The sequence below is a fragment of the Rhinichthys klamathensis genome, unplaced genomic scaffold, assembly GCF_029890125.1.
Source record: "Rhinichthys klamathensis goyatoka isolate OS25496 unplaced genomic scaffold, OSU_Roscu_1.1 h1tg000661l_1, whole genome shotgun sequence".
NCBI lineage: Eukaryota > Metazoa > Chordata > Actinopteri > Cypriniformes > Leuciscidae > Rhinichthys > Rhinichthys klamathensis.
The window spans coordinates 42,501-57,500 of NW_026607103.1; the positions used below are offsets into that span (position 1 = coordinate 42,501).

Genomic DNA, 15,000 nt, shown 5'->3' on the forward strand with positions numbered 1-15,000 from the left:
ATTTTACAGGTATTATGTGTGTGTGTGTGTGTGTGTGTGTGTGTCTGTGTTTGACTAGTCGTATATTAGCAGCATTAAAGTGTTCTTTTACAGACTACCAAGTAACATGTAAACTTATACGTTCTTTAGTTTTTAACTATTTTAAAAGCTATGTAAATGTCAACATGCTAATATCATTATAGATGGATGGATGGATGGATGGATGGATGGATGTATAGATGGATGGATGGATGTATAGATGGATGGATGGATGTATAGATGGATGAATGTATAGATGGATGGATGGATGGATGTATAGATGGATGGATGGATGGATGGATGTATAGATGGATGGATGGATGTATAGATGGATGGATGGATGGATGTATAGATGGATGGATGGATGGATGGATGGTTGGATGGATGTATGTATAGATGGATGGATGGATGGATGTATGTATAGATGGATGGATGGATGTATAGATGGATGGATGGATGTATAGATGGATGGATGGATGGATGTATAGATGGATGAATGGATGGATGGATGTATAGATGGATGGATGGATGGATGTATAGATGGATGGATGGATGTATAGATGGATGGATGAATGTATAGATGGATGGATGGATGGATAGATGTATAGATGGATGTATGGATGTATGGATGTATAGATGGATGGATGGATGTGGATGGATGGATGTGGATGGATGATGGATGAATGGCTGTATAGATGGATGGATGGATGTATAGATGGATGGATGGATGGATGTATAGATGGATGAATGTATAGATGGATGTATAGATGGATGGATGGATGTATAGATGGATGGATGGATGGATGGATGGATGTATAGATGGATGGATGGATGTATAGATGGATGGATGGATGTATAGATGGATGGATGATGTATAGATGGATGGATGGATGGATGTATAGATGGATGAATGTATAGATGGATGTATAGATGGATGGATGGATGTATAGATGGATGGATGGATGGATGGATGTATAGATGGATGGATGGATGTATAGATGGATGGATGAATGTATAGATGGATGGATGTATAGATGGATGGATGTATGTATAGATGGATGGATGGATGGATAGATGTATAGATGGATGTATGGATGGATGTATGGATGTATAGATGGATGGATGGATGGATGTGGATGGATGATGGATGGATGGATGGATGGATGTATAGATGGATGAATGTATAGATGGATGTATAGATGGATGGATGGATGTATAGATGGATGTATAGATGGATGAATGTATAGATGGATGTATAGATGGATGGATGGATGTATAGATGGATGGATGGATGGATGGATGTATAGATGGATGGATGGATGTATAGATGGATGGATGAATGTATAGATGGATGGATGGATGTATGTATAGATGGATGGATGTATGTATAGATGGATGGATGGATGGATAGATGTATAGATGAATGTATAGATGGATGGATGGATGTATGTATAGATGGATGGATGTATGTATAGATGGATGGATGGATGTGGATGGATGGATGTGGATGGATGATGGATGGATGGCTGTATAGATGGATGGATGGATGTATAGATGGATGAATGTATAGATGGATGTATAGATGGATGGCTGTATAGATGGATGGATGGATGTATAGATGGATGAATGTATAGATGGATGTATAGATGGATGGATGGATGTATAGATGGATGTATAGATGGATGAATGTATAGATGGATGTATAGATGGATGGATGGATGTATAGATGGATGGATGGATGGATGGATGGATGTATAGATGGATGGATGGATGTATAGATGGATGGATGAATGTATAGATGGATGGATGGATGTATGTATAGATGGATGGATGTATGTATAGATGGATGGATGGATGGATAGATGTATAGATGGATGTATGGATGGATGGATGGATGTATGGATGTATAGATGGATGGATGGATGTGGATGGATGGATGTGGATGGATGATGGATGGATGGCTGTATAGATGGATGGATGGATGGCATTAGATTTATTTGTGGCTCCGGTCAGAGAGATTTGATTCAGAAAGCAGCGTGAACATTCTGCCGGTGTTATTGCACTTTTAAGATATTAATAAAATGGAAATATACTCTAAGTACGTTTTTAAATGGAATAATTTTATAGCAATAATTTACAGTACTGGTTAATAGCTGTTTTATTATAGCATGATAAATATAATAAATTAAAATCTAATGTCCACAGACAGTAATTCCTTTAAAATGTTTTTTTCATCAGCGTTTCCTTCAATCACACCAAACGTTTGTGTCTGGTTAAAGAACTAAAGTGCGTGTTATTTCAGTAAAACTTTATCTAACCTGAATGTGAAAAATGACATTTTCAACATAAGTGTCTGTAAAGTGAGCTCTAGTTGCACGTCTGTCCAGCAGTGAGGAATATTATTCACATTACAGTCATCAAGCGAAGTGCTGTTGTTTGCGTTTTACTACAGCTGCTATTCTCCTGTTTATCAGTGTGAATCTGCTCTGTGGAAATGAAGCTGACGCTGTTGTTCTTCACTGTCGTCTCAGACGGTCTGACGCTGTTGTCTGCGGGCGCTGTGGTTCATGCACAGGTGCATCATGTCCCTCAGCCCGGCGTCCAGCTCCCGAACGAACAGCCCTGAACATGTTTCTGTGCTCTCGCTGGAACTGGACACACAGAACAGCATGCGGTCGGCCTGCGGGTTGTAGCACACGCCGTAACCGTCGGCAACCACTGGACCGTAGCAACAAAACATCTCCTCTGTCGTTGGAACCTGGAAGGACAAACATCATACATCACACACACACATATACAGGTCCTTCTCAAAAAATTAGCATATTGTGATAAAGTTCATTATTTTCCATAATGTAATGATAAAAATTAAACTTTCATATATTTTAGATTCATTGCACACCAACTGAAATATTTCTGGTCTTTTATTGTTTTAATACTGATGATTTTGGCATACAGCTCATGAAAGCCCAAAATTCCTGTCTAAAAAAATTTGCATATTTCATCCGACCAATAAAAGAAGTGTTTTTAATACAAAAAAAAAAAGTCAACCTTCAAATAATTATGTTCAGTTATGCACTCAATAGTCAATACTTGGTCGGGAATCCTTTTGCAGAAATGACTGCTTCAATGCGGCGTGGCATGGAGGCAATCAGCCTGTGGCACTGCTGAGGTGTTATGGAGGCCCAGGATGCTTCGATAGCGGCCTTAAGCTCATCCAGAGTGTTGGGTCTTGCGTCTCTCAACTTTCTCTTCACAATATCCCACAGATTCTCTATGGGGTTCAGGTCAGGAGAGCTGGCAGGCCAATTGAGCACAGTAATACCATGGTCAGTAAACCATTTACCATTTAGCTTTTCAGCAGATGGAAGCATGAAGTGCTCCAAAATCTCCTGATAGCTAGCTGCATTGACCCTGCCCTTGATAAAACACAGTGCACCAACACCAGCAGCTGACATGGCACCCCAGACCATCACTGACTGTGGGTACTTGACACTGGACTTCAGGCATTTTGGCATTTCCTTCTCCCCAGTCTTCCTCCAGACTCTGGCACCTTGATTTCCGAATGACATGCAAAACTGAGCAACAGTCCAGTGCTGCTTCTCTGTAGCCCAGGTCAGGCGCTTCTGCCGCGGCACCTGTAGCCCATTTCCTGCACACGCCTGTGCACGGTGGCTCTGGATGTTTCTACTCCAGACTCAGTCCACTGCTTCCGCAGGTCCCCCAAGGTCTGGAATCGGTCCTTCTCCACAATCTTCCTCAGGGTCCGGTCACCTCTTCTCGTTGTGCAGCGTTTTTTGCCACACTTTTTCCTTCCCACAGACTTCCCACTGAGGTGCCTTGATACAGCACTCTGGGAACAGCCTATTTGTTCAGAAATTTCTTTCTGTCTTACCCTCTTGCTTGAGGGTGTCAATGATGGCCTTCTGGACAGCAGTCAGGTCGGCAGTCTTACCCATGATTGCGGTTTTGAGTAATGAAACAGGCTGGGAGTTTTTAAAAGCCTCAGGAATCTTTTGCAGGTGTTTAGAGTTAATTAGTTGATTCAGATGATTAGGTTAATAGCTTGTTTAGAGACCCTTTTCATGATATGCTAATTTTTTGAGACAGGAATTTTGGGTTTTCATGAGCTGTATGCCAAAATCATCGGTATTAAAACAATAAAAGACCTGAAATATTTCAGTTGGTGTGCAATGAATCTAAAATATATGAAAGTTTAATTTTTATCATTACATTATGGAAAATAATGAACTTTATCACAATATGATAATTTTTTGAGAAGGACCTGTATATATACACTGTATACAGTGCATCCGGAGAGTATTCACAGCGCTTCACTTTTTCCACATTTTGTTATGTTACAGCCTTATTCCAAAATGGAGTAAATTCATTATTTTCCTCAAAATTCTACAAACAATACCCCATAATGACAACGTGAAAGAAGTTTGTTTGAAATCTTTGCAAATTTATTGAAAATAAAAAACGAAAAAATCACATGTACATAAGTATTCACAGCCTTTGCCATGACACTCAAATTTGAGCTCAGGTTCATCCGGTTTACACTGATCATCCTTGAGATGCTTCTACAACTGGATTGGAGTCCACCTGTGGTAAATTCAGTTGATTAGACATTGGAAAGGCACTCACCTGTCTATATAAGGTCCCACAGTTAACAGTGCATGTCAGAGTACAAACCAAGCCATGAAGTCCAAGGAATTGTCTGTTGTCAAGGGCCTCAGTCAGGGAAGAGACCAAGAACCCGATGGTCACTCTGACAGAGATCCAGCGTTTCACTGTGGAGAGAGGAGAACCTTCCAGAAGAACCACCATCTCTGCAGATCTCCACCAATCAGGCCTGAGAACATTCCAGAAGAACCACCATCTCTGCAGAACTCTGCCAATCAGACGGAAGCCACTCCTCAGTAAAAGGCACATGACAGCCCGCCTGGAGTTTGCCAAAAGGCACCTGAAGGACTCTCAGATCATGAGAAACAACATTCTCTGGTCTGATGAAACAAAGATTGAACTCTTTGGCCTGAATGGCAAGCGTCATGTCTGGAGGAAAGCAGGCACCGCTCATCACCTGGACAATACCATCCCTACAGTGAAGCAGCATCAGCTGTGGGGGTGTTTAACAGGGAAGATGAGGAACTGGGAGACTCGTCAGGGTTGAGGGAAAGATGAGGTACTGGGAGACTCGTCAGGGTTGAGGGAAAGATGAGGTACTGGGAGACTCGTCAGGATCGAGGGAAAGATGAGGAACTGGGAGACTCGTCAGGATCGAGGGAAAGATGAGGTACTGGGAGACTCGTCAGGGTCGAGGGAAAGATGAGGAACTGGGAGACTCGTCAGGGTTGAGGGAAAGATGAGGTACTGGGAGACTCGTCAGGATCGAGGGAAAGATGAGGAACTGGGAGACTCGTCAGGATCGAGGGAAAGATGAGGAACTGGGAGACTCGTCAGGGTCGAGGGAAAGATGAGGAACTGGGAGACTCGTCAGGATCGAGGTAAAGATGAGGTACTGGGAGACTCGTCAGGATCGAGGGAAAGATGAGGAACTGGGAGACTCGTCAGTGTCGAGGGAAAGATGAGGAACTGGGAGACTCGTCAGGGTCGAGGGAAAGATGAGGAACTGGGAGACTCGTCAGGATCGAGGGAAAGATGAGGAACTGGGAGACTCGTCAGGGTCGAGGGAAAGATGAGGAACTGGGAGACTCGTCAGGATCCAGGGAAAGATGAGGTACTGGGAGACTCGTCAGGGTCGAGGGAAAGATGAGGAACTGGGAGACTCGTCAGGATCCAGGGAAAGATGAGGAACTGGGAGACTCGTCAGTGTCGAGGGACAGATGAGGAACTGGGAGACTCGTCAGGGTTGAGGGGAAGATGAGGTACTGGAAGACTCGTCAGGATCGAGGGAAAGATGAGGAACTGGGAGACTCGTCAGGGTCGAGGGAAAGATGAGGAACTGGGAGACTCGTCAGGATCGAGGGAAAGATGAGGAACTGGGAGACTCGTCAGGATCGAGGGAAAGATGAGGTACTGGGAGACTCGTCAGGATCCAGGGAAAGATGAGGAACTGGGAGACTCGTCAGGATCGAGGGAAAGATGAGGTACTGGGAGACTCGTCAGGATCGAGGGAAAGATGAGGAACTGGGAGACTCGTCAGGATCGAGGGAAAGATGAGGTACTGGGAGACTCGTCAGGATCGAGGGAAAGATGAGGAACTGGGAGACTCGTCAGGACCGAGGGAAAGATGAGGTACTGGGAGACTCATCAGGATCGAGGGAAAGATGAGGAACTGGGAGACTCGTCAGGGTCGAGGGAAAGATGAGGTACTGGGAGACTCGTCAGTATCAAGGGAAAGATGAGGTACTGGGAGACTCGTCAGGATCGAGGGAAAGATGAGGAACTGGGAGACTCGTCAGGATCGAGGGAAAGATGAGGTACAGATGAGGTACTGGGAGACTCGTCAGGGTCGAGGGAAAGATGAGGTACTGGGAGACTCGTCAGGATCCAGGGAAAGATGAGGAACTGGGAGACTCGTCAGGATCAAGGGAAAGATGAGGTACTGGGAGACTCGTCAGGATCGAGGGAAAGATGAGTAACTGGGAGACTCGTCAGGATTGAGGGAAAGATGAGGTACTGGGAGACTCGTCAGGATCGAGGGAAAGATGAGGAACTGGGAGACTCGTCAGGATCAAGGGAAAGATGAGGAACTGGGAGACTCGTCAGGATCGAGGGAAAGATGAGGTAATGGGAGACTCGTCAGGATCGAGGGAAAGATGAGGAACTGGGAGACTCGTCAGGACCGAGGGAAAGATGAGGTACTGGGAGACTCATCAGGATCGAGGGAAAGATGAGGAACTGGGTGACTCGTCAGGGTCGAGGGAAAGATGAGGAACTGGGAGACTCGTCAGGATTGAGGGAAAGATGAGGAACTGGGAGACTCGTCAGGGTCGAGGGAAAGATGAGGAACTGGGAGACTAGTCAGGGTCGAGGGAAAGATGAGGTACTGGGGAGACTCGTCAGGATCGAGGGAAAGATGAGGAACTGGGAGACTCGTCAGGGTCGAGGGAAAGATGAGGTACTGGGAGACTCGTCAGGATCGAGGGAAAGATGAGGTACTGGGAGACTCGTCAGGATCAAGGGAAAGATGAGGTACTGGGAGACTCGTCAGGATTGAGGGAAAGATGAGGAACTGGGAGACTAGTCAGGGTCGAGGGAAAGATGAGGAACTGGGAGACTAGTCAGGGTCGAGGGAAAGATGAGGTACTGGGAGACTCGTCAGGATCGAGGGAAAGATGAGGAACTGGGAGACTCGTCAGGGTCGAGGGAAAGATGAGGTACTGGGAGACTCGTCAGGATCGAGGGAAAGATGAGGAACTGGGAGACTCGTCAGGATCGAGGGAAAGATGAGGAACTGGGAGACTCGTCAGGATCGAGGGAAAGATGAGGAACTGGGAGACTCGTCAGGGTCGAGGGAAAGATGAGGAACTGGGAGACTCGTCAGTGTCGAGGGAAAGATGAGGAACTGGGAGACTCGTCATGGTCTAGGGAAAGATGAGGAACTGGGAGACTCGTCAGGATCGAGGGAAAGATGAGGAACTGGGAGACTCGTCAGGATCGAGGCAAACAGGATCGAGGGAAAGACGAATGTACAGAGACACTCTTGATGAAAACCTGCTCTGGATCTCAGACTGGGGCGACGGTTCATCTTCCAACAGCACAACGACCCTCAGCACACAGCCAAGATAACAGAGCAGTGGCTCCAGGACAACTCTGTGAATGTCCTTGAGTGGTCCACCAGAGCCCAGACTCAAACCCGATTGAACATCTCTGGAGAGATCTGAAAATGGCTGTGCACTGAAGCTCCCCATCCAACCTGATGGAGCTTGAGAGGTTCTGCAAAGAAGAATGAGGAGTAAGGCTGTAACATAACAAAATGTGCAAAAAGTGAAGCGCTGTGAATATTTTCCGGATGCACTGTATATTACAGCATTTCTCAAGCCCCCAGAAATCTCTGCTTCTCAGCTATAGTTACATTTGCAGAAATGACTTATAAATAATTCTATATAATGGGGAAGATTTCTAAAATATTCTTAAATAATGTGGAATGATGCAATTGTGGTTAAAGAGCAAAGCAGCCCTGTGAAAACACCTGAAACTCTTGATTCTGATCAGTCAGTGGCTCATTCTCACATCAAATAAGTTTTGTTCGTATGGGACTGTTAGAGGACAAAGACTGTTTCAATTACGGGCGACAATAAAGTTGTATTGTGTTGTGCTTATATAGTGTTCTTCTCCTACCTGACTGGTTGACAGGATGAAATGGTTACTGATGTGGTACGTTTCATCAGAGAAAATGTCTGGCGTCTCCATTTTCATCTCTTTGGCCATTTCTCGTAGTCCTAATAAGTGATTGTCCGTCCCCATCCCTGCGACGACCTGCGGGCGAGCAAACGCCACTTTCGGCATCACAATACACTTTACTTTTATATTTACATCGAAATATTAAGCAAATAAGTAACTCAAGTAGTAACTCACCAGAGCTGTGATTTGTGTCTGAGCTTCTACAGCTGCTCGCAGTTTCTCCATCTTCTCGGTGTCCTGGAATGAAAGTGTGAGTTTAATCCCAGATATTGTTCTGTTTATGGCAGAAAGTAAAGGAGAGACGATCATGTAACGAAAGTAAATGTGTGTGACCTGAGTGGATGTTCTGCCATCTGTCATTGCCTTGGCGAACGCCAGTGCCTCGGGAGTCGCCGAGCGGATGTTGTCCACGCGTCCCTGCCGGAAGCGGCGGAGAGAAGCGCTCTCGTAGGTGGAGACGGGTCTTCTGTGAGATCTGCACACACACACACACAGCGAGATGAAGTCTTCTGTGAGATCTGCACACACACACACACACACACACACACACACACAGCGAGATGAAGTCTTCTGTGAGATCTGCACACACACACACACACACACACACAGCGAGATGAAGTCTTCTGTGAGATCTGCACACTCACACACACACACACACACACACACACACACACACACACACACACACAGTGAGATCAGGTCTACTTTGAGATCTGCACACACACACACACACACACAGAGATGAAGTCGGCTGTGAGATCTGCACACACACACACACACACACACACACACACACACACACACACACACACACACACACAGCGAGACGAGGTCGGGACAGTCCAGCAGAGAGAGGTAAACAGGAGCGTCTGTACCTGTAGAAGGCCAGCTGTAGAGCCAGCTGAATGTACGCGTCGGGACTCATCTTCTGCTGCTTGATCCACTCCTTCCCGTGAGCAGTGAAGGTGGAAACATTCATGTCCAGATTCCTCACAAGTCTACAGGAGGAATGAAGAGTGTCAATCAAACCAGTGCTGATGCCTGAGATTATATAAACTGCTTGAGTCTGTGATAGTCTCCTTCCACAGGTGTGGTGTGTTTTCCTCACCTCTGCAGGTGATCAGCGGCGGAGGCCAGCGCACTCTGGATCCCAGCGGAACATTTCCACACTAATCTGCGTGGATGAGGAAGTTCAGACACACTCCGACCGGAGACCGGCTTAAAGGAGCTGCTCCGTCTGCAGGGAAGGTAGGGAGAGTTAATTCATAACCTTTCATTGGTAAGTTAATTCATTTAAGTTATTGTTGCATCACCTGGCTGAAACATGTTTTAAACATAATTATTATATATACCTCTGAGAAGAAAGTCAAAAGAGAATCTTCTCTAACTTCTCAACTTCCTCCTTGAGTTACAGACAGATTTTGAGTTAGTAATGATCTGGTGTTGATGACGTACATGTGTTTCAGGACGTGTTCAGTGCACTGCACCAGAACGATGCCCTCGAGCGGCGAGTGCTCACACACCACCCCACACACACCATCAGCACCAATCACGAACTGAAACAAAACACACACACACACACACTTCCATAACATTCTCAATGCTTCCATTTCTCAGGTCTATTGGTGTTCATGCAGCTTTTGGAGAGGAAGTGTGTCAACAAACACAACTGAAAAAGAAGCCAAAGTTGTGGCTCTTCCAGCACACAGACTCTTGAGTCGCAGTGTTTGAACATTTGACTGACCAGTGCTGTCTTGCTGCCGTGTGGTTTGTGTCTGTAAGCTCCGTATAGCTTTCCGTTTTGAATCTCTATTTACTATCATTCCTTGTTGTTAAATATATCGTCGCTAAATATATCGTACTCATCAACCAGATATCTGATATTATCTACTTTTGTCTGTCACATTGATCTGACTTCGCTAGCTGTAATCTAAATCACTATCGCTCGCAAAATGCGCTAGCCTTCCGCTAGCCTGTTAATAGCCTGTTTGCCGTATTTTTTTCTCACACGCTCGTGCCTTTTCGAGTCCATCAAACAACTGTGTTGAGTAGGATCAGTCAACAAACACGGTGAGTCATGTCTTCTCCTATTATTGTCACTTGCACTTCATGTCACATGTGTAGTATAGCCTTCTCTGTCAGCGCCGAGGGCTTTACTGGTGATAAATGCAGGGAGATAGTCAGGCTGACGGAGAAGATTTCAGAACTAGAGACACGCATCCAAACTTTAATCGAGGATAGTAAGAGTGCAAGGGCTTTAGATACTGCTTTGGATGCACCTAGCTTAGTGAACACTGTACATTGTTTGGTTCCGGCTGTAGTAGAGCCCGTGCAGCAGGGCAACTGGGTGACCGTGAGATGCTGTAGTCGCGGGACAAAACACCGTTCTTCCGTTCCGATTACCATAACAAATAGATTCTCCCCACTCAGTGAAACACCCACTGAGAATCCTGTTGAATGTGCCCTAGTTATTGGCGATTCTATTACCCGGAATGTGAAAATAGAGACACCAGCCACCATAGTCACATGTTTGCCGTGAGCCAGAGTGCCTGACATCAAAGCAAATTTAAAAGTGCTGGCTAATGTTAATCGTAAATTCTCTAAGATTATTATTCACGTTGGCACTAATGATATTTGACTTCACCAGTCGGAGATCACTAAAATTAACATTAAAGAGGTGTGTGAACTCGCAAGTATGAGTAATTTGCTCTGGCCCCCTTCCTGTTCGCAGGAGTGATGAGATAGTTAGTAGACTGTCCTCACTCAATGGCTGGCTGTCGAAGTGGTGTCCGCAAAATAATATAGGGTTCATAGACAATTGAAAAAGTTGTTGGGGCAGACCTGACCTGTTGAAAAGAGTTGGTATTCATCCCTCCTGGGCTGGTGCTGCTCTACTCTCTAGTAATATGGCACATAGTCTTAGAGCTCAAACATGACAATCTGGGGCTCAGGTCAGGAAGCAGACAGACTGGCTAAACCGACCGTCTGCCAGCGGCCTCACGTCACCAAGGTCAGATAAATCCCATCACATAGAGACTCTTTCACCTAGATATCATCATATAGAAACTGTGTCTGTTCCCCGAATTAGGAAATACAAAAAACTCCCATTAAATTGATGTTCAACATATAAAAAACAGATATAATACAGATGAACAAATGAAAAAGCTTGGTTTGCTTGCTAAATATTCGATCCCTTTCTTCAAAAGCACTTATTGTTCATTATGTGATTACAGACTATAACCTAGATGTGCTGTGTTTGACAGAAGCCTGGCTAAAAACAAACGATTATATTACTTTAAATGAGTAAATTTAAAGTAATGTTCACTTGACTGATAGACCAGAGTGTCTGAAACACCAGCAGCTGTAGAGTCCTCTCTGTCATAGTTGTACCTGCAGGGGTTTGTCGTACCAGCGGTTTGCCCCGTTCTTCTCCTGTCCTCCGCCGTGCAGCATCAGTGAAGCTCTGTTGGCGTCGCTGGGATCGAGTCCCGCGGGATCATCCAGGCACACGACACACATGCAGCTCTCCATCAGCTCCACTGACTCTCGGTTCACTGGATCTGTGTGTCAGATTTTACACAAATTGAAATGCTTGTCTGTCATGCATAGGATCATGGGAAACTGGATTTCACCTTCTAGTTAGCTGTGAAATTTGGCAAAAGCAATGAAAGTAACCTGAGAGATTACTGTGTTTCTAGCTATTACCACCATGTCTATAGCCGTGTTTCCACTGTGGGGCCGGTGCGAGCGGGCTTTAAACGCGCGGCAGGGCTAAAAGCCTCGGGTCTGGAGCGCCGAGCCCAAAACCCGCTGCGTTTCCACCGTCGGGCCTGAAGCTCTGCGGCGCTTCACTAAAACACACCCGTAACACGCCTCTCTGGAACGTCACACACACCCATCATTTCGCCCACTAATGGAAGTTTTTTTTAGAAAACTAATCAGAAAGAAATCACTGAGAACTAGCGAGATCGCAAAACGAACATGATAAAAGCAACCGTTTGCTGGCATTTTTGTTGCTTACTTAAGATTTAAAACCCAAGCATCGATGTTTTACCACAGGTTTACAATAAAAAGTGATACATTGATCATAATGAATTAATTTGTGTCAAGATTGGACATTAGTCACACAGAAATAAAGTGGTTTACAGTTATTTGACAAAAGAAAGGGGACACACTTACCTAGTTATTCAGTCGCGTCTGTTTCTGTTTATTTGTAGTCACAGCTTCAGGACATATGTTTACATCACATTTAGAAAGAATGATAATTTCTACAAATATGCCTCCAAAAATACGACCTGAGGAGCTTTAGCACTATCTCCCAAATAATACAGTTGCATTTTCAGTCAGAGAAACAGAGGAAGCTCTCGAAAAACCGGAGTTGCTTTATTTTATGACATATGCGGAGCTAAATATGATCTGACAGTCCGGTATAAAGAGACGAGACGTACTGACAGATAAAATAAAAACATGATTGTGATAGTCTATATGATTTGTCTGATTTCTTCAAGCGGTCATTTTTACCATGTTTATATGGTAATGGTTAGCACGCAGTCTTTTGCATCGCTGTATAAATATTTCTGCCTTATACAGTGATCAGAACCCACAAACAGAAGGTATTCAAACATGAAAGTGAGTTGAGATAAATGACTTCAAAAGTCTTTAATGCTGATGTTAGCTGGTATGGGATCACCCGGCGCTACCGTCTCCCGACTCGGGAAAACTCCTCTGTTCGTAACCACTCCTCAAGCCCGATCCGGCCCGCTTTGGACCAAGGGGTTCGGTGGTCCATAAACCCCTGGCCGTTGGCCCTGAGGAAGCCCGACGAGGCCCGATCAAGCCCCCGAGGGACAGTGGAAACGCGGCTGGCCTGGCACGCACTAGCAGCCCGACAGTGGAAACGCGGCTCATGCAGTGTTGCGTTGGACCTTTGAGCAGCTGTTCTCTGGCTGAAGCCCAATCCGCCCGTCCGTCGGCGGTCAGCAGTCCCACGGCCGGCTGCGTCTGCGCTCGCGTCTGCGTCTGCTCGTAGATCCACTGCAGCTGAGCCTGAACATCAGCCTCGTTCAGCCCACAGGATCCTTCTGTCAGGTTCAGCACGAAGAACTGAGAACATGAACGAAACACGGGTTTATCCTGCACTTCTCTGGAGAAGGACTGATGCTGATCCCTATCTGCTAATTACAGAACAGTTAGCATTGTGTTTTATTGGATGTCATGTTAACTAACTAGCACAGTTTTATTGTTTGTTCAGTGAAACTGCTGGTCTAGTGCAGTCGTGATCTCAGCGTGGCGGACACACACAGCGGCTCCCCGCGGCTCCACTTCTCTGATTGGGTTATTGAGTTTTCCGACCGGACCTCATTAGGGACTCATTTCCAGGTAAACGACCCTCAGGCCCGCAGCGCTCGCTCGCCCAGCTGGACGTCTGCAGAGAGGGAGTCTCTGTGATGCTGAAGAGTGTGTGTCGATGGACTGCTGCTAATTTAAGAGCCTCTCTCGGTTGGACCGTGATTAACTGGATCGGATGAAGGCGACTGATGTCCTTCAGAGAATCAGGACCAACTATGGCCTTTTCTTGACTGTCATCTCAGCAAACAAACACAGGTGTAACACGACAGAAACACACACACCTGATTCCTGCAGGCCACGATGACGTGCGCTCCGTCTGCTGTGACGAGTGTGTCGCGCTGGAGTCCGGCCCGTCTGGAGGAGCTGAAGAGACGCTGGTACTGATCCATGCAGAGATGAGCATCCAGCAGAGTCTTCCTGCAACACACACACACACTCACACACTCGTCACGCTCTACTGACACACACACACACACACTCACACACTCGTCACGCTCTACTGACACACACACACACACACACACTCACACACTCGTCACGCTCTACTGACACACACACACACACTCACACACTCGTCACGCTCTACTGACACACACACACACACACACTCACACACTCGTCACGCTCTACTGACACACACACACACACACTCACACACTCGTCACGCTCTACTGACACACACACACACACACACACTCACACACTCGTCACGCTCTACTGACACACACACACACACACACACTCACACACTCGTCACGCTCTACTGACACACACACACACACACACTCACACACTCGTCACGCTCTACTGACACACACACACACACACTCACACACTCGTCACGCTCTACTGACACACACACACACTCATCACGCTCTACTGACACACACACACACTCATCACGCTCTACTGACACACACACACACACACACACTCACACACTCGTCACGCTCTACTGACACGCACACACTCGTCACGCTCTACTGACACACACACACACACACACACACACTCGTTATGCTCTGCTGACATACGCACACACACACACTCGTTATGCTCTACTGACACACACACACACACACACTCGTCATGCTCTGACACACACAAACACTCGTCACGCTCTACTGACACACACACACACACTCATCACGCTCTACTGACACACACACACACACACACACATACACACACGTCACGCTCTGCTGACACACACACACACACATACACACTTGTCACGCTCTGCTGACACACACACACACACACACT

General features: G+C 46.0%; 1 protein-coding gene across 1 annotated transcript in view; it reads right to left on the bottom strand.

Annotated features, from left to right (window-relative positions):
* Positions 1-2,545: 2,545 nt before the first annotated feature.
* The window catches only part of LOC130076544 (choline O-acetyltransferase-like), a 20,127-nt gene continuing 7,672 nt past the window's right edge, over positions 2,546-15,000 (bottom strand). Inside the window, exons 5-14 of the mRNA XM_056241661.1 lie at positions 14,016-14,151; positions 13,311-13,488; positions 11,776-11,945; positions 9,841-9,941; positions 9,494-9,622; positions 9,261-9,383; positions 8,719-8,860; positions 8,560-8,622; positions 8,323-8,460; positions 2,546-2,776 (exon numbers count right to left, since the gene is read on the bottom strand). Coding sequence (XP_056097636.1) covers positions 2,546-2,776; positions 8,323-8,460; positions 8,560-8,622; positions 8,719-8,860; positions 9,261-9,383; positions 9,494-9,622; positions 9,841-9,941; positions 11,776-11,945; positions 13,311-13,488; positions 14,016-14,151 — 1,411 coding nt within the window. The remainder of the gene's footprint in view (positions 2,777-8,322; positions 8,461-8,559; positions 8,623-8,718; positions 8,861-9,260; positions 9,384-9,493; positions 9,623-9,840; positions 9,942-11,775; positions 11,946-13,310; positions 13,489-14,015; positions 14,152-15,000) is intronic.